This window comes from Meleagris gallopavo, chromosome 16 (assembly GCF_905368555.1).
Source record: "Meleagris gallopavo chromosome 16, MGAL_WU_HG_1.1, whole genome shotgun sequence".
Lineage (NCBI taxonomy): Eukaryota > Metazoa > Chordata > Aves > Galliformes > Phasianidae > Meleagris > Meleagris gallopavo.
Genome location: NC_139419.1, coordinates 4,724,283 through 4,742,884, shown reverse-complemented (window position 1 = coordinate 4,742,884; position 18,602 = coordinate 4,724,283). Strand labels below are relative to the sequence as shown.

General features: G+C 54.2%; 1 protein-coding gene across 2 annotated transcripts; it reads right to left on the bottom strand.

Annotated features, from left to right (window-relative positions):
- Positions 1–11,330: 11,330 nt before the first annotated feature.
- Positions 11,331–17,880, bottom strand: NT5M (5',3'-nucleotidase, mitochondrial). 2 transcript variants are annotated; one of them, XR_795368.3, is made up of 6 exons: positions 17,200–17,880; positions 14,971–15,071; positions 14,521–14,581; positions 14,146–14,260; positions 13,732–13,972; positions 11,331–13,631 (listed from the first exon to the last, which is right to left on the bottom strand). XR_795368.3 is itself a non-coding variant. In XM_003210615.5 (5 exons), exons 1-5 carry the CDS (start codon positions 17,461–17,463, stop codon positions 13,815–13,817), a joined length of 699 nt encoding a protein of 232 aa, XP_003210663.2. In that variant the 5' UTR covers positions 17,464–17,880; the 3' UTR covers positions 11,331–13,814. The 2 variants fall into 2 exon arrangements, 1 of the variants encoding a protein (XP_003210663.2); XM_003210615.5 differs by having other exon boundaries at positions 11,331–13,972.
- Between the last annotated feature and the right edge of the window lie 722 nt (positions 17,881–18,602).

Below are 18,602 nucleotides of genomic sequence, written 5' to 3'. Positions count from 1 at the left end.
TTACTGCAAGCAGGGACCACCACGGCCGTGGTGAGAGCAACATTCTGGGGAGGTTTCTTCCTCCTGCTGCCCAGGACTAGCAGCCCCATCCCCACTGCTGGCCCCAAGGAGTATCACCCAGCTCTATTTGCCATGGTTTAATGTTTAGCAACAATAAACAATTCATATCAGGCTTTGCTGACTGGATAGCTGCATTTTCCTGGGAAGTTCACTGCTCTTGCAGGACAAAGAAGCCCAGAATGTGGTGGCACACTTGGTGTGCATTAAGTTTTCAATGGAAAGTAGTCAGAATTTCCTCCAGCTGCCATTCCTCTGCCCCAGCCATTCCCTGGGCATCAGCCAGGACCCGGTGCCCAGAGACATCCATGCCTGCCCTTAAAGCTTTCTCTCCATCCTGTCTACACTGATTTATTTGGGAAGGGGTTGTTTTTCTGCTTGAGGTTGGTTTGGATTTTTACTCCAAATAGCTGTCAGAAAGCAACGCTTCATTGTAGCAGCATTGAAATGAGGTTTTTAAACAACATCAAGGGGGAAAACGTAACAGGTTTCCTTCTACTTACTTGAGAAATTTGAGAAATTGTCCTTAATGTGGCATTTCTCAGCCAGCAGTCCAATTTCTCCCCACAGAGGAATGTGCCCTACGTGCGTTACGGGGTTTGATGCCCATTGGACACCCAGGGCTCCATCCAGCCCAATTCTACCTTGTGCATACAGCTGAGCCCTGCTTCCTCCTCGATGGTGACTGGCAAGGAGGGAAGCAGGAGCATCATCTGGGGCAGCTCTGACCCTGACTGCATTTTCTGTTTCGTCATTGAAAAGAATGCAAACAAATACCATTAGAGAGTGACATTCAGCTTCCAGACAAACAGTTCTCTGTATTTTGCTCCTATTTTGCATGGGAATTACATGCAGAACTGCTGTTCCTGACATTGCAGGAGGCTCTCCTGGTGCTGTCGCTTTGTTTGGGGCACTCCAAGCAGGGCTGGATGCAGATCCCAGTTGCACAAGGATTGCACCTGGGAATTGCCATCCGCCAGCCCATTCCGGCATCTCTCAGCAACTGCACAGATAATTGCAGTCGCTGCAATAAGTCTAATTGTTCCTGCTGGATAATGAGCATTTTGCATCGTCATCTCCAGCTGCAGAGAGCATCATCCAAGATGGTATTTCAGGGGTGGAAATTGGCTCCTCTGGGCTGGGGAAGGATGAATCTGGTTGGCTTCAGCCATCCAGAAAGAGAAAACAAACAGCACTCACGAATGACAGCTCTTCAGCATGGTCTGGGATGAGGCACGGGCTGGAGAATGCTTCCTGCAGGAAGCCTGGGCACAAGGCTGTGCAAATGTGAGATTTCCAGTGTATTTATAAAGCACAGCCAAATCCCTGTTGGATGTCTCCAGAATGCCCTACTCTCACCTCCACTCAGCATTGTCCCTGCAGGACACAGAGGGGACATGTGGGCACATGCATGGGCATACACACATGTGCACACGCAGTCATGCACATACACACAAACACACATGTGCATGCTCATGGAACTGCTCCCAGCCCAGCAACACGGGTGCTCCTATGCTGCTCCAGCACTGCTGAGTGTAAGGAGTACAAAACCAAAACCTTTCCTGCCACATTGTGTCCCTATTGCCACACACAACCTCCTGGCAACGTGTTTGCAAAGGATGCTGCTAAAAATGCCTTGGAAAAGAGTGGCTCAGGGCTGGAGATAAGAGTCTTAAGGGCTGGTTAGGCAAGGAGAGAGAGGAAAAAATGTGTCAGGCCAAGAAAGGGGAGAGATAAGCAGGGAATCGGGCTGGGAGCACTGAGCCACCCGTCTCCCCGGCGCCAGAGGGCTGCAAGGTGGCTGGATCCAGGCCATGATACCCTGGGCTGGAGCCAGCCACGTGGCAGAGCCTGCTGCCCACAGGGCTGGGAAGGCTGGGGATGGTGGCACAAACCTTCTGGCTGCACAGTGCAGGGGGCAGCCATGGCTGTCCCAGGGATGGGAGGGATGGGGACAGGGGGATGGAGTGTGCTCCTCCAGCCCTGCACAGCTTGCAGACTGTTCACCAGCAGAGCTGCCATCCCAGGTAATAGGATTTTGTATGTGCCAGGGACATGCCCAAGAGGGAAAGATGCTCATTTCACACTATCGACCAGTTCTGTCAGTGGCCGTATTTAACACCTCAGGGAATTGCAACACGCTGCCTCTCTGTCAGCTCGCTCCTGCTCCGAGCTTTCGAGGCTGGGATATGTCTGGTGCCAAAGCAGTCTCTGCTGCTGCCTGGAGATGGTTTCTGGGGGGCAGGAGGAAAGGCACTGCATCTAAGAGCTGCCGGGGCTGAATTGTGCACATCGCCTCCTATTTGCAGCTCTTGATGCTCTCTCAAAATGAAAAGTGTGATTTAGTCGGAGGATGGGAAACACAGGGAGCCAGGGCAGGGCTGAGCCCCAACCCCTGCAAAGCCAGCCACTGGCATCAGTCACTGTCCCCATCCTTCATTCTCTGTGCCACCTTCGCCCTGGCACCAGCAATGCTCCCTGTGCTCATTCCACTGCCGCACCCATGCACACACCGAGGGCTGATCCCACGCACACACACGCTTCTCCCGTGCCAGATCCGTATTTGCAGCCGCTGTATATACAGTAGAATCCACCCACGGGGTGTCCAGGCTGTTCTCAGCTGGGAAGGACAGAACATCCTTGTGATTTGAAAGGTCAAAACGAATGTCAGTGCGCTGTCGGCTTGAGTCAGCAAGAATGCCAAAGCTGCTGTGGGAACATGGGGTGCTCACAGGGATGGTCGGGGGCTGTCAGGGACGGTGGTCTATGGCAGAACCATCTCGCTCATGTCATGAACCATTTACCCACTCAGCCCTGCTCTATTTCTGGCTGTTTCAGGCTGAACCCAGCAGCAAAGATAGAGAGGGCACAGGCCCATCGAGCGGGTGTCAGAGATTGATTTCTGAGTGACAGAAGTGCTCATGTCCATTCAGCTCCCATCCCTGTTCCAAACGATTTTCTCTGCCAATAATTCCTGTGGATCAGGCAGCAGTGCATGAGGGCGAGGGAACATTTTGGAGCTGATTGCTGACAGCAGGGCCATGCGCTGCTCCTGCCATACAGACCTGATGTGTTTGTCCCTGCCTACCTCAGCAGAAGGGTGCAGTAGCCCCACACCAGCAGGACTAGCCTAACTGTGGCCTTGGCTATTAGCAGTGAATCTCCTGTGCTGGCCATGCAGCTCCAGGCAGCACCAGAAAGTGATTCTGCCATGGCTTGATCTAGCTGAGAGGTGCTGCAGGACTGGGAGGTGCATTAGGAATCCCTGCGAGGCAGCAGGGCTGACCCTGGAAGCTGATGGCATCCTGCAGCCAGGCTTTGGAGATGCAGAGGATAAGTGATGTGGTCACTCCAACCCAGAAGACCACTCTGCAAAGGACACTCATTGCCCTCCTGCCTCAAAGCCATGCAGAGCCACACATCGCCTCTGCTACTGGTGTGGAGACTTGGTGCTCTCCTGAAGCAATATCACACAGCATCTGCTCCCAGAAATGTCATCCTGCATTTGTCACCGAGCTGCAGAGCATTGCAGGCACACCAGGATGCTGCTACTTCCCACCATGTCCCTGTGATCTGGCTGCATTCTGGGGGTAAACAAAGCATTCCCACGTATGTCCTGTCCCTGCAGCACACCTGGGCAGTGCACATTCACTGGTAGCAGCAGTGGCAGCGCGTCGGTCCTCCCTTGCACCAAGCAGCAGAGCTGGCAGAGCCGTGGTGCCTGGCAGGGCCCTGGTGGCCCCGACCTCTCTGGCTCTGAGTGCAGGACAGGAACACTCCGCACTGTTGTTTTCAGCTCAGAAGGAAGAACGGGACCTTCGGGCTGTTCCCGGGACATTGTGGCGTCCAGACTGCTGCCGGGGGGGCTGTGCTGCTGACTGTTTCGTCCTTCGCCGGGCTCAGGGCTGCAGATGAGCTCTCCTCTCTCTTTCCCACCACTGGACAGCCTTTGGGGAAACACCAGCGGCTCCAGATTGGAAGTTCAGTGAGTTCAGCAGCCCTGCTGCTGGGTGGGAAGTGTGCCCACTGCCCTTGGTGCCATGGGCACTGAGCTGGAACACAAGCGTACAAGGAATGCACTCCCACCTTGTCTCACCCCAAACCTGGCTCTTGCCCATTGAGCAGCCCCTGATCTGCAGGGAGAGGAGAGCACAGAGCAGCTGTGATTTATGCCCATGTCATGGGGGAAAATGCAGTTGAATCCTGAACATCAGTTTGTCCCTACCCAGGGACCTGAGGGCTTTAAAGTCGCAGGCCTTAGGGACAATGCAGGCCTGGACTATACAAATTTGGACGATGGACCTGGGGAGCCTGGCACAGAGCTGGCACAGTCTGCTGCTGGGCACATGGGCCATGAGGCAGGCAGCAGGCAGGGACAAGGGCACTTTTTCCTCTATTTCTAGAAGAAAAAGCAAATCCTCCATAATCAGTGGGGACGGGGCCTCCGCTGTCACCCCCTGCCTGCCCCCACAAAGTCCCAGGCAGCTCACTGCTTATCAGCCACCCACAGGCAGGAAAATAGCCGGCCGCTTTCCCTTCCCGTATGAGCGATTGTGGAGCGGGCACTGCTCAGAACTCACCCAAGCCGTGCCAGGGCCGCGTGCTCAGAAGCCACCGGCCATACTGAGATCTGACCCCCAATTCCCAGCACTGGGCACAGCCCTGATAACAACCCGGAGCCACACAATGTGCCCACGTGAGCTGAGTTCCCCCTGGCATGCCAAGAGGTATGCAGGAGCTGTTTAATCTGGTGGAGTGACAAATTCCTGCTGCCCCGTTGCAGGCTTTCCACAGCTGTCTTGGCAGGGAAACACAGCTTTTCAGAGGAAATCCAGATACACAGGTGATCTCAGCAGAAGAGGCTTTAGGAGCTGGCTGGGAAAATAAAGCCTGTTTTCAACCAGCTGTGCCACGGCAGTGAAGCCGATGTCCAAAATGTCCCCACATCCTTCTGCCAGGGAAGCTCTGCTGGGGTGGGTGAGGACAGGTGCCCCCAGCTGCAGGCTGCTAAGGGCTGGGGATAGGAGTTATGAGCCAGGGGAGCCTGGGGCAGCCCATGCCCATTCCCTTTCCTTTGTGACCACTCCTTTTACACCCTTTACTCCATAGCACACTGACATGCACTGTAATGGCAATGATTTTAACCTTTGCGCTGCTCATTCCTTCCCTGTGTTCCCAGTGAGCTGCTTAGTCCCTCATCCCTTATTCCTTATCACTTATCCCCTATGCCTTATGCCTTGTCCCTCCTCCTTTCCCCATTCCCCCTTCTGCTCCGTCCCTTGTCCCCTGTCCCTCATCTCTTGTTTCTTGTCTCTTATACCCCGTCTCTTTTCCCTGTGCCTCATGCAGGGACCCGATCTAGCCGAAAGCCAAGGCTTCAGGCTCCAGCCCTGCAGCTCAGTGCCTCACCAAGGTGCCACAAGCCCAGCTCTTGTTTGCGACTCTGGGTCACATCTTCACCAGCCTCAAAACAAGGTCTTAGTTTTTGCTGCCTGGCGGCTGACCCCTGGCCCTCCCAGGAGATGGGTCCCTGAAGGCTGGTGGGGATTTACAGCCACTGTGATTTATGCTGGAGGACAGAGCCAGCACTGCAGCGGCTCAACAGCGTGTCTGTCCCAACGTGACCCTACCCTGTAAGTGGGACAGAGTCCTGCGGACAGACAGACATCCCCTGAGGACAGACAGATGTCCTCTGCAGACAGCAGGGGCATTCACAGGGTGGACTACAAGCTGCAAATGTTGTCACCCTTCTTCCTCCAGGCAAAGAACAGGCACAATATTTTAAAGCACAAGTATTTGCCTCTAGTTTGGTGAGCTGGGAGGAAACTGCTCCTCTTCTCCAACCCGAGAGGAACATGGTGGGAGCTGGCATGGGAGGGTCAGTGTGTGACACAAAAGCAATGCAGGGCAATGTTACTGGGCTAAGAGAAAGCACCTGAGCACTTAGAGCAAGCAGAGGGGCTGTAAACAAGCTACCAGAGCCTGGAACACCCCCAGAAATGCCTGAAAGCAATGTAGGAGGGAAATGAAAGTCCAAAAGCCACTTGCACTCCATCACAGTGTGCCAGCGCTTGGCTGCCGCTCACTTCCTCCCTTCCTGCACATTGGGGCTCAGACCAAGCAGCCACCCCTGCTGCAGGAGGACCGCGGTGCAGACGGCTGAAGAGCTGTGCCATGTCTTCAGCAGGGTGTTGAAATCCAGCCCTGGAGCCCCCGGGCTGCTCCTCCTCCCCGTCCTCCTGGGTGAGAGGTCTGCCTTGCTTGGCTCTGTTTACTGCACTGTGGATTTTCCCCTCCAGCCGTTTCTGTATTCTCACTGCAAAGTGATGCAGAACCACCTTGGCCAAACAAGTGAAAGCTCAGCACCAGTTGCAACCAGCAAGGAGCTAGGAGCTCACGTGGCAGGAGGGGGCACGTGGGGTCACCCTGTAAGAGCACTGCGGGGGACCAGGCATCCAGGATGGGGCTGTCACCTCCCAAACCTGTGGGGAGGCGTCCTCCCTCCTCCAGGATCACCAGCATCCCTCTGGGACAGCCTCAGACTGGGCTGTCCTGCAGCAAAATGAGTCTTTGGTGATGAAACCTCTGTGGTGGGACACATGAGCAGCCTGCATCGAGGTCACGCTCTTCTTAATAGGATTTCACCATCAAGAGAGTTACTGCAGGAGGACAACACTGGTTCTGCTGTGAATTATCCCTGCCCATCCCCAGAGCTGGGTGGTGGAACCCTCATCTCCTTCTGCCCCAAATGTAGGGAAGGTGCACCAAGCCTTGCAGCATGTATGGGGGTTGGGTGAGCCCATCACCCTGCCCATCACCCTCGGATAATAGTCTCTGAGCCCAGTGCTCATTTTCACCCCAATTACACCCAGAGGCAGAAGTCAACAGGCTATTTCTATGCACTCCAGAACTGCTGATGGAGAGGAAACTTTCCTGCTGAGCAAAACGCTGTGGCCTGAGCCCAGCCCTGCTCTAAGATATCAGAGCTCAGCGCCAAGGCGAAACTTCATGGGAAATCAGCCTGCCTTGGGCTGCCTGCTTACGGCACCGCTTGGTTTGTTTTGTTCCCAGCTCGAGATACCGGTCAGACAAAAAATGCTTTGTAAGGATGGAATTAAAAAGGATGATGCAAAGCCCACAGGGTGCCTGGGAGAGGAAACGTGAGTGGCCAGCAGTCGGCAGCCACGGGGTGCAGTGTGTTTGGAGAACACAGGGTTCCTGCCATTGCCCATGCGTGTGACTCTGTATATAACCACCAGTTATACACTAGATTTAATCTTGGGTCAAAAGTCACAGATAATTTGAACCATGCACAAATTGTTTGTTGCACACTTGCTGGGTTGTTGGGGTTTTTTTGCTACTTTTTGTTTGGCCCAAACAAACCTCAGCAAAACCAGTGAGCCCTGGCTTGTGGTGCCCAAGGGTCAGGGCTACCTGTGTGCCCCTGCTGCCTTCCCAGTGCTGTGCATTTGCTATAGAGAGGGAAAATGGAGGATACAAGGCAAAACCTCCAGTCTGGAGCTCAGTGGGGGTCCTCAGCCCCGTTGTTCTGCTGCTTTGTGAGTGACCATGCAGAGGGTGCAGTAGCACAGTGCAGGTGCTGCTTTTGTGCAGCACATTCAGCCCCAGCTCATCACCCACTTTGGCTCCTGGTTTTCTCTCTCTGGTGGCTCCTTTCCACCTTGAGCCTCGAGCTGGCACTGGAAGCCCATCTGGTATCAAAGAGATATCAGCAGGGATGTTGGTAACAGTGCTGCCTTGTTGGGTGAATTGAGCAGAGGGATCCACCAGCTCATCCATGGCTGGGCATGGCAATGGCCCCCACCTCTGCACGGAGCAGCCCACTCCCCAGCAACTCCTCCCTCCCACCAGCACCAACAGCCCAGCTTCAACACACAGGCACTGATTCTTCTTTCCCAGCACTGACACATCTGCACAGGATAGGGGAAAACCCCTCTGGGACAAGGAAGAGAAAGCACTGCCGCAGGAACAAATAGCAATAATACTGCTGATAGACTTTTCCAGAGCTTCACAAACATTAATTTGTGCTGGTACACAGGTTGGTGTATGGTTCCCATTTTATCCACTAGGAAGAGAAGTGGCCATTTTAATTTAACTTAACTCCTCTTTAATTTAATGCTGGGGCACTTGCAAGAAAATCTGGAGCCTGTTTCAGAGCTCCTGCACAGGAGAGTCATGCTCCAAAGGGTGGCACATGGAACAGCAGCACCAGCAGTGCCTTTCCAAGTTATCCCCCATCCCAGCACAAAATCTGGGGTCCGGATTGGTGCAAACAGTCCAGGCTTCACCACAGTCCTTCAAGCTGCCCCTGCAGCAGCAGCAGCTCGCTGTGCCTTTGCTTTCTTTCCCTTTGCTTTTGTGCCTTCCTGCGTCCTGCCTCCACACCAGGTTGCCTCCTTAAGTGTCTGACTTTAATTTCTCTCCACCAAGAGCCGGGCCTAAGCAATTACATAATAATGAGCTATTCATCCAGAGGGAGGGCACGGATCTAGGTTAATTGGGCTGACAATTGAACTCAAGCCTTTCCGGTTTTGCCCAGTTTTCCTGAATTTTTTTTTTTTTTTTTCTCTTCTTCTGCACAATCCCTGCAAAGCTCTCAGCCTCGTTAATTAATAAGGTAACTTCCCCCGGAGGGCTGTTTTGTTCTCCCCTCCCTCCTGCCAATGCTTGGGTAGAAGAAGAAGCAAGAATTAGCTAGCTGGTAACGAAGCAGCCGGCTCTGGGCAGGATGGAGCTGGTTTGCTCTGATGGCTGTGCAGGCTGCATGGGGCTGCTGCTGCCCTCCTGGGTTTTGGGGAAACAATGCTGCATGTGCAACACGGGTGCTGTGCCAACACAGGTTGGATGTGGCGGGTGGATGTGGAAAGCAGCTGGGCTGGGTGGGGGCTGGATCACGGTGGGGGCTGTGTGGATGGGAGGAGAGATACAAAAGCATTCATGGCTCCTTGTGAACAGACAAACCTAAATGCTTGTGCGCTTCTGAAGCCCTTTGAGCCACCAGGAACACAGGGCTGATGAGCAGGGGTGCAGCCCAGCACCCTGTGACAGCGGTGACACTCAGGCGGACCCCAGCATTGTCCCACCAAACTGGGATGCTGTGGGGAGGGATGGAGGGAATGGACCAAGCTGTCCTGCCACACACCAGCTGCCACCACCATGGGAGCAGGTCCTGCTGCTGCGCTGGCAGCCTCATGTTTTCTCTGTTTTACTTTGCAGCATCACATGCGTGTGGTTTGCCGGCTGCGTCCCTGTTGGTACCCATGCATGTGCCAGATAGAAAGACATCCATTTCCCCATCGTTTTCCTGTACTGGGGACTTATAGAGCTGAATGGGGCCAAACCATTCCCCTGGCCATGCTCCTGCTTCAGGACCCCAAGCCCCAGAGAAGAGCCACTTATGGGATGCTGTGGCAGGTTATGGGTTGGCAGCGTGGCGGCCTCGTGCCGAGGAAACAGCCGTGAGCTCCAGTCCTGGGGAGGGGTGGAGGCCCTACGCAGCGTGTTCCTTCAGAGTGTTTGTCAGCACAGGCACAAACAAACATTTCGTGGGGCCTTTGCCAGGAGGACAGGGTTAACGTGCACGGAGCCCTGAAGGACGCGGGAAGCGCTGCAGCCATCGCTGAGAGCTCCCAGCCTCCATGCACTGCCAGGGCACGGGGAGCTTTACATCTCCAGGGATTGCATTACTCAAGGCCTTGTATACAAACAGGAGCAAAAAGCATTAATCCTAGCAGGAGGGAACATGTGACCTGGTGCTGAGGGGTGAGAGGAAACCATCAGAACACTCTCTGGTGTCCCACACCCCCACCACCCACTGTCCCGTCCCGCAGAAGGGGCTTCACTTTGGGATGAATGGGAGGGAGAAGTGAATAAAGGGATGTTTGTGGGATTTGCTATGAAAAATCCCACATTGGGATCATGGGGAGAACCGGCAGGGCAAGCCAAGCTGGAGGCATGGAGCAGGAGGAAGAGGATGATGAGGGATGCTCTGTGCTGCCAGGGGCCCACAGCCCACATATTTTCCAGCAGTACTTTCCATGTGAACCCTATAGACCCCCTAGTTCTTCAGATCCATGAGTTTTTCACGAATTTGTCCTCTGATTCTCTCCTCCATTCCACTGAGGGGCGGTGGGGTTTGGATATAGGATGGGATGCAGAGATGGGATGCAAGGCTGGGATACAGGGATGAGTGCAGGAGTGGGATGAAAGGATGGGACACAGGGATGGGATGCAGGGATAGGATGCAAGGGTGGCATTCCTGGGATGCAGGAACGAGACGAGCAGGGTGCTGTGCAAAGGAACCAGATCTTGCTCTGAGGCTGGGCTGGCAGCTGCACGCTCCCTCACACGATCGCACAGTCCCCTCTAGTGGATATTTCTCTTGCATCCCCACTGCCATCCTGCCCATAGCGTACAGGGCAGCACCGCACTGCAGGCCCTGGCTCTGAGCACCAACGCCAGGCAAGACCCGCTCAGCTCTGCACACCGAAGTGGAGCACAGCAGCCAAAGCTCCGTCCAGCTGCTGTCGAGGGCTGAGCCATCCCCTGCTCTGCTCACTCCCTGCCTGCGTACTCGGGTGACTCAGCCCTCCATTCCTTCCCTGCTGTTGGCCCCCACCACCCGCAGGCTTTGCGTCAGGGCTGCCCCCTGTGCGGCATCACTGGGCTCGACCCCAACCCCACAGCCCCGCTCCCCCGCTTCAAGATATTTGGGCTTTGGCCAACGTGAGAGCAAGTTGACGAATAACTCAGCGCGAGCATCGCTTGCTCCGACCTCATCAGGTCCTGCTGTGCTGAAATGGGTTGGAATAGGGGTGGTGACTTTAAGAGGGGTGCCTGCACCCTGGTAATGACATTGGCCACGCTGCCCACAGCTTTTGAGCAACGCCAAAATCAGCCCTTAGTGCTGACATGTAAGAAATGCTTTCCTTGCTTCCAGCATCCTTCGTGTGGGCTGAGGGCTGATAGTAGGATCCAGTGCTCACAGTGGGGCTTTGCAGGCTGCCCTACAAATCAGCTGTGAGGGCGGGGAGGAGCTGCTGCCCCAACTCCAGCAAGATTTTTGGCTCCATAGTGGCTTTTGGGGGATGCACACCTGGTCCAGGCTGCGCTGCCCAAACTCACCAGGAGCAAATAGATGTCCCTGGGTGTCCCAGGGCCGGAAGTCCCAAACCCATCATGGGTGCCCCCCAGTCTCCCACAGCAGCCGCATCCCCCCAGAGCCCACTGAGCCCACAGAGAGAGGCTGAGGCTGTGGCACAGAGAGGTTTATTGTGCGTCTCCTTCGCAGTGCGGCAATGGGAACATGCATCTCTTCGTAGCCACTTTCATGCTCAACAGAGAGGAAAAGCCCCAAATCTAAGCTCTTTGGTTAACCCTATGAGTGCCAGGGACATGCACAAGGGAATGCACATCCCAGCCCTGGTGCAAATGTTCCATTCTTCCACCAGTATCAGGGGGAGAGGGTCCGACCCGTGCTACCCCTTAGGCTCAGAAATGCACATCTCAGGTATGAGCTGTACCACATTTTTCCTTGCCATTGCATCTAGGCAGGATTCAAGCAGTGGCAGGTTTGGATTCACCAGTGAACCACAAACGTAATCTCTGAGTGCTTCCAACCATCTAATGCAGTGGTCTGAACTGGAAGAGAAAAATCAAACTGTCCTTAAAGCTGCACAAGGCAGTGAAAATGTAGGGAAAAAAACAATTCCCAGCACCAATGCTTGCTTCCTCTGTGGCTGGAGGGGAGCCCGGGATGAGGCATGTACTACCTGGAGAATGATCCCAGCACCTGGATGCAAACATCCCATCCCTATGCCAAAGGCAGAACCACAGGTGGGAAACTGCAAAACCCAAACTCTGATTTTTGGGAAGCCAGATGCCAACAAAACTTGATGTCTATTGCAGTGGTCCTCAGCAGCCTCTGTTTTATAATGGATGTTTGAAAATAAAAGCTCTGCATAGTCCATCTGAGCACTGAAAGGACCACACTGTGATGGAGAACTGCATCACAGCCCTGAACACGGTGGATGCAGTAGGACAGCAACCCACACGGGATTTCTGTGTGTCCATGTAGAGCCTGACACAGGAGAAACTCCAGCTCTGTTTTCATTTGCTGTGAACCCCTGTGGCCGCTCCAGCATCCCATTAAGGGGATGCTGGGTCCGGAAAGCTATGTCCCTGGGATCTGTCTAATGGCTGGATTTGGGCAACCACAGTAATGTGCCAGCTTATTTCAGCTCAAGGATGGGCTGGGAGAGCACTCTAGAGAGCTTGGGCAGCTCATGGTATCAGTGGGCAAAAAACCAACTTGCAGCCTATACAATGCTATGCATGATGCTTAGCAAAGCTGCAACTCAGGTGGCGGCACAGCCCAAACACACACCTGAAGCACATAGTGGTTTGAACAGGAAAAAATAAAATAAAATCATTGTGGGATATCACTCCCAAACCATGTAGTCTTAACACAATGGCCCCATCCCAACAGACAGGGCTGCTTTTGGAAAGACCCGAGGCAATTCGGGTTTCACTCCTGGCCCTACAGCAGCTTGGGAAGGCACAGATTTGAAGTATCAACTTCAAGAGCCCCCCCAGGTCCCACATGTGGTGGGACAGACAGCTGCTGCTGAAATTTGTTGTTGGCTATGTGGCTCTGGGCTCAGATTGCTTTGTGCTGATTGGGATGAGAGAAGAGAGGAAAGATAAAGGTGCAAGGCAAGCAGCACACAGGATGACCAACCATTGCCACACATCTCAGCAGGAAACTTCACGCCTGTGGTCAGCAAGTCCTTGGGCAGGACAGAGGGAACAGCGGTGGGATCTCAAATGGTGTGGGCAGACTCTGCAGCATGCAATGACAGCTGCACAACCAGAGGGATCTGCAACATGACATCTCCTCCACAGAGCCAGGAGAAGCAGCAGCAGCCATGTTCCAGTGCAAGGTTGCTGCTGTTTGGGGGGTGGGGCAGGCTCAGGGAGCTGGGAGGTGCCACATCCCAAGCAGGCAGCAGCATGTGGCCTCACCCTGCCCCCTGCCCAGCCCCATAGTGCTCTGCTACCTTCTCTGCAATGCTGTACCTTCTCCACCACCTTGTGTTTTATGTTTTCCCATGCAGCTCTGCACTAGTGGCGTTAGGATGCTTGGTGCATTGACTGTCCCACTGCCCAAGCCCAGCAGTTGGTACCACCCAGGGCTGATCCATTTCTGGATGGATGCACACCCAAAGCTCTCCTGTCAGGCTCATTTTGGACATGATGAGGAGGAGAGAGATGGGGCACAGACCATGTAGCCATCACATGCACGCCCCCTGGCTTTGAAATCCATGGACCACCACCAGTGAGGGCTTGCTGAGTTTCTTACAGCTCCTGGCTAATGAAATGTCTGCTTCTTCTTTCCTGAATCAGCACCAGAGTCTCTCAGCTGCAGCAGCTCCTCAGTGATGGGGTGGATGCCGATCATTCATGGCAGCAGGAGGACAAATCCATCATGGCATTACTCCACCACGGAGGGACAGAGGGATGGTCTGTGCCGTGCCAGAGGGGGGAAGATGACACTGTGGGTCCAACATGGCACAGAGGGCAGCCAGGCTGAAGTCTACTCCAAGGTCCCCTTCCTTTCCCACCCCATATGTGTCTGACCATCTGTCTATCTACCTGCCCATGGTGTCGGCCTCCAGGAGGACTCCATGAGGAGATGAGCAGGCAGCTGGGATGGAGGCCAGGATAGAGGTCAGGGTTTAGGCCACGTGGCCCAGTGGCAGCCGTTTGCTGTCCAGAATGGCTCTCCAGTCATCAGACCAGGACTGCAACCGGCGCCTGGGTGGTTCCAGCTGCAGATGCTTGTTGTGGCAGGCAGTGAAGAGCACGTGCTCCCAGCTGGGATTCATCTCGGCCCCTGCAAAGCAAGGTCAGATTGATGAGTTCTCCCACTGCAAGGCACTCCTTGCACATTGCATCCTGCAGACACATTCCCCTAATAAGAGCATCATCAGCAGGGCAGGAACAAGCACCCATCACCTCTGATTCCACCCATATGTGCTCAGTCCTGCTGCCCCGTTGTGCCCTTACCAGTTATATCAGGTCTGTCATCGATGAGCAGATCAGCAGAAACCACTGTCTTATCCCGTGTCAGAACAATCTGCTCCAGAAACTCAGGGCCAAAGTGCTTCTCCACCCAGGCATACTGCAAGGCAAAGGGAGTGATGAGTACGGGCAGCCCTGGCACCTCCACAAATGGTTCAGCAGTGGGAAGGATGCTGCTGGAGCGCAAGCTTTTTTACATGTAGGCAGGTTCTGGCATCATATGAAATGTAAAGGCCAAGCGTACGCATTTGGCAGAGCACAGACCTCACTACTACAAAGGTTCTTGGGAATAATTCTGATGGAGCAGGAAATGTCACGGCTGTGTCACTGCTAGGGGAGCCAAATTTCAGCCCTGCTCACCTTCTCATAAGGGCAATAACGGTACTTCTTGATAGGGCTTGTGCAGATGAACACGTCAGTGCTGCCAAGAGAGAAAGAGGGACAATGTCACTAGGTGGCCAAAGCCTGCCCCCCCTGAGCTGTCCCTGCACGTCCAGTCTGGCATCAAAGCAGCCCCCACACACAGACCAGGGGGATTTAAGCTATCAACCCACAAGATCACACTCTCAGGATGTGCACCCACACTCACAAGGACATTCTCCTTTTCGTTTCCCCTTGCTGGGAGCAGAGAGCTGAAGAGAAGGGGATGCACGTGGCTGATTTGCAGCAAACCTTCTGCTTCTTCCTCCCATGCCCAGCACTCCCAACACTGACACTGCACTGAGCACTGCTGCCAGGAGGCAGATCATCCTGCAAAGCCACTGCTGCTCCCCCACCAACCCCAAATACCATGGGAAGGTTCCTACTCACTCTGCCAAATTTGACATTTGCTTCACAGCTTCCACAGCGCCAGGGAGCGGGTCCAGCTCAATGAAGAAGTTCTTGGATTCCCAGATGCTGATAGCTTTCTCCTGTGAGAAGGAAGAGAGCTGTTACTGCACAGGGCTTCTTGGTGCTCCCCTCTCTGCATGAGTACATTTTCCATGGATGGAAGCAGTGAGAAAGATCATAGTTATAGAATGGTTTGAGTTGAAAAAGACCCTTAACAGTCATCTAGCCCAAATCCCCTGCAATTAACAGGGACATCTACAGCTAGATGGGGTAGAGTTGGCTCTGGTCCCCTCTTGGTGACCTGCATCCGCCCTGTACAGTTTAGGTTGGAGGCTTAGTTTTGCCTGTGCAGCCTGACATGTGGGAAGAAAGCTGCTTCAAAGCACAGAATATTCAGCACCAAACTGAACTTCAGGTCTGTGTCTGGAGGAGCAGTGTTGTGTGGATCCATCTGAAGTGGGCTAGTTCCTGTGCTGCAGTGTGATGCAGTTCAAGTCAAGATGCTCTCTGCCCTATTTATCTCCATTAGATCACTTAAAATATCAGCCAGGCTGTTCTCATAGGAGACTGTGTATTCTAGGAAGAAATATATGCCAGGATGAATGCATATAGTCTTCCTCAGGGATGCCCAGGCAAGTGGAACAACACCAGGCAATGGTTTTTGAAACACATAACATCCAGATTTGCAGCCATGTTGCACTGGTCTGGTCCAAAGGGAGAGCAGAGCAAAGAGAGGCCACAAGGAATGAAGCCTTGGGACAAAGCAGAGCCTGCTGCACAGCTCTGAGGACAGCATCCAGAGCTCCCTCAAACAGGAAGCAGTCTGAAAGCTGCCAAGAAAAGCAATTATTTTGCAGACACGGGGTCCTTGCGGAGGAGAGCCTGGGAACAGCATGGGTGCAGGCACAGGAAGCAGCCATGTCCCAGTGTTAAAATGCAGCCGAGCAGCTGGGAGAAGATGTGATGGGAGCCCTGCCCTGAAGGATTGATCTCGATTCTGAGCACCTCTGCTACTATATTTGGGGAGAGGAAATAGGGAGAAAAGGAACTTAAATTCCTGAACTAAAACCAACACCCTAGCAGCTCGCCAATGGTCCAGGCAGACATTCGGACTCCAGCTGCTCTGCCTCACATTGGTGGGCAATGTTTTATTTCTACGGAACTGAAAGTAGCTGCACAAGAGACATCTGAGAGATGTGGTCTGATGCAGCAAAGCACTTCAAACCGCACTGAAGTGTTTTCTTACAGCAATGACTTCCATAGCTATTCTGCTTCCACTTATGTCAAAAAGCATTTTGCAATCAAGCTTGACGGGGGAAGAACTGAGCCCATCTTGATAAAAAATCCCGCTCAGCTCCTACAGCCATAGTAGCTCCCTACAGCATGGCAGTGCAGAAGAAGAAGTTCCCCAGCCTGGAGATCCCACCTTGCACCAAGCAGGATGGGCCCTTCTGAGAACTTCCACCCCGATTTTCTGCTGCTTCTCTCTCCCCATGAGCAATTTCACCCAGAACTCCCCACCCTTCCAGGCTCTGTGCACTATATGCTGCTGTTCTCCATTTGTTTGGGCTCTTTTCCTTCTGTTTCCCAGTCTCCTCTGATGGTGCTCACCAATGAAGAGGAGCTGGAACATGCCATGCTGCCGCAGCCACAGAGCAGCTCCTGCTCTCCTTACCCCTGATCTGGGAGCAAGATAGAAGCAGAGCTGCTCCAGGGCTGGTCTGTAGGAGATCTGCTATTTCAGCCCAAGATATGGAGGTTTTACATGACTGTGGCAGACATGACCTTATTTCATTTAATACATTCAAACAAGTTAAGATTCAGAAAACTAAAAAGTATTATCATGCAGTACCTCTGTCTAATCTTTATCATCCACCTTGCTGCATGGACAATGCCTTGCTTCCTTCCACCCATCCCAACTACAGAGCATACCAACCCCTCAGCACTTCAAGCTGCTTTGCCAATGGGAGAGCCTGAGCCCCATGCACGTTCCCCTTCTTGCAGGCACCCTACCACTGTATTCCTTGTATCCATCTCTATCCACACACGCAGGGAAAGGAGATGTGCATTAAAAGTGCTGGATTTCGGGGACACAAGGCACTGCTGCATGCAGACACGTCCCTAAGTTTGGGTGTTACCCATCACCCTCCCTGCACCCACGAGCGAACCGCAGCCCTGCACGAGTCACAGGGGGATGCACAGACTCACGCTCAGCTCAGCTGCCAGGCGCCCGTATTGCTCCGACACCCAGAAGCCCCTCCGGTCCTCCAGGGCAATGTAGGGCTTGTCGGGATACCTGGCCCTGAACTTCTTGAGGAATCCTCCTTCGAAGTCAGCCAGGACCCCATCCATGTCCACCAGCACGCGCAGCGCCCTGCGGGACCCTGCTGTGGGGCCGGACCCCCTGCCCAGCCCTGCCAAGGGACCGCAGTGCCGGGGCCGCAGGTGCAAGATGCTGCTCAGCAAAATCATGGCAGAGAGGGGCTCGGGGCGTCCTTTTTTTGAGGAGAGGGAGAAGGGGAGGAGGTTATTTCAAGCACGCACTCTGAAAGCAGACAGCTCTTGCAAGCGAGTCCCCTTGCAGCTGCAGTAGGGAAAAGCACGGGGGTTGCAATGCGGTGCAGAGGGGCTGAGGAGGGGAAGCAAAAGGGGTGCAGAAGAGATGCGGGGATGCAAAGGAGGTGAGGAGGGGATGCGGGACGGAGGCAATGGGGTGCGGAGGCTCTTCCTCGCCCCAGCTCCTCCCCACCCATCCCTCCCTTGCAGCAAGCACCGAGCAGAGCGCTGCGGGCCGGGGCCGCCCGGGAAGCCGCGGGCCGGGGCACTGCGGAGCGCTCGCCCCGACCCGGCAGTGCAAAAACCCAGTTCCTCTTCCCGGTGCCTGAGCGAGCCCGGAACGGCGGCACCGCCTTAAAGCGGCACAAGCGCCTTGCAAAGCTCGGCTCGGCCGTCCCTCCGTGCCGCTTTAAGCCGGCTGCTGCCGCGCTCCCTCCCCTTCCCCGCGGTGCCCGGGGGTTGCGGGGCTCGGGCTGCTGCCCACCCGCCGGTGCACGGCTCGTCCTGCGGTCCCCGAGGTCGGCAATAGCAGCGTTGCTGCCTCCCTGCTGCCTCCCCTTTACCACCGTGTTTTGGGGTGCGCGCAGGAGACACGGGTGCAGTGTTTTTTTGCATCAAAGCCTTAATCTGCAATCCATCCCTTTAAACCAATTCGCGGGAAGAGTTAGACTTTGCCCAGGATCTCACTGACTGTGACAGCTCTGTGTGATGTGAAGGTTTAAAAGAAGATACCCGGACACAGAAGAACTCTTCAGACGGTGCTGGGAAACATCCGACCGTGCAAAGGAGGGACTCACGGTGTCAGAACGAAGCGCTGACATAGAAACAGCGTGCACGAAGGGCTGCATATTCTGACACAGGACCAGAGATCACCACGGCCAGAAAGCGCTTGGGGGATTTAAGCTGCTAAAGAGCAGGGAGGCATCAAGAGTGTGACTAACAGGATTAGGCAGCTGCTGAGTTGGGAATGAAAAGATTTTTGTCCGACAGCAGTGACTCAACTTAGCAGATCCAAAATATTTCGTCTTCCAATTACCGAATAGTCCTGTGTAGAA

What these genes read in the sequence shown, in the direction of transcription:
- NT5M (XM_003210615.5), bottom strand. Translation starts at nt 17,463, where the DNA reads ATGATTTTGCTGAGCAGCATCTTGCACCTGCGGCCCCGGCACTGCGGT. An exon ending in CAAATGTCAAATTTGGCAGA is followed by an intron (nt 14,582 to 14,970) that starts GTGAGTAGGAAC and finishes CTCTCTTGGCAG; the next exon opens with CACTGACGTGTTCATCTGCA. An exon ending in GTTATTGCCCTTATGAGAAG is followed by an intron (nt 14,261 to 14,520) that starts GTGAGCAGGGCT and finishes TTTGCCTTGCAG; the next exon opens with TATGCCTGGGTGGAGAAGCA.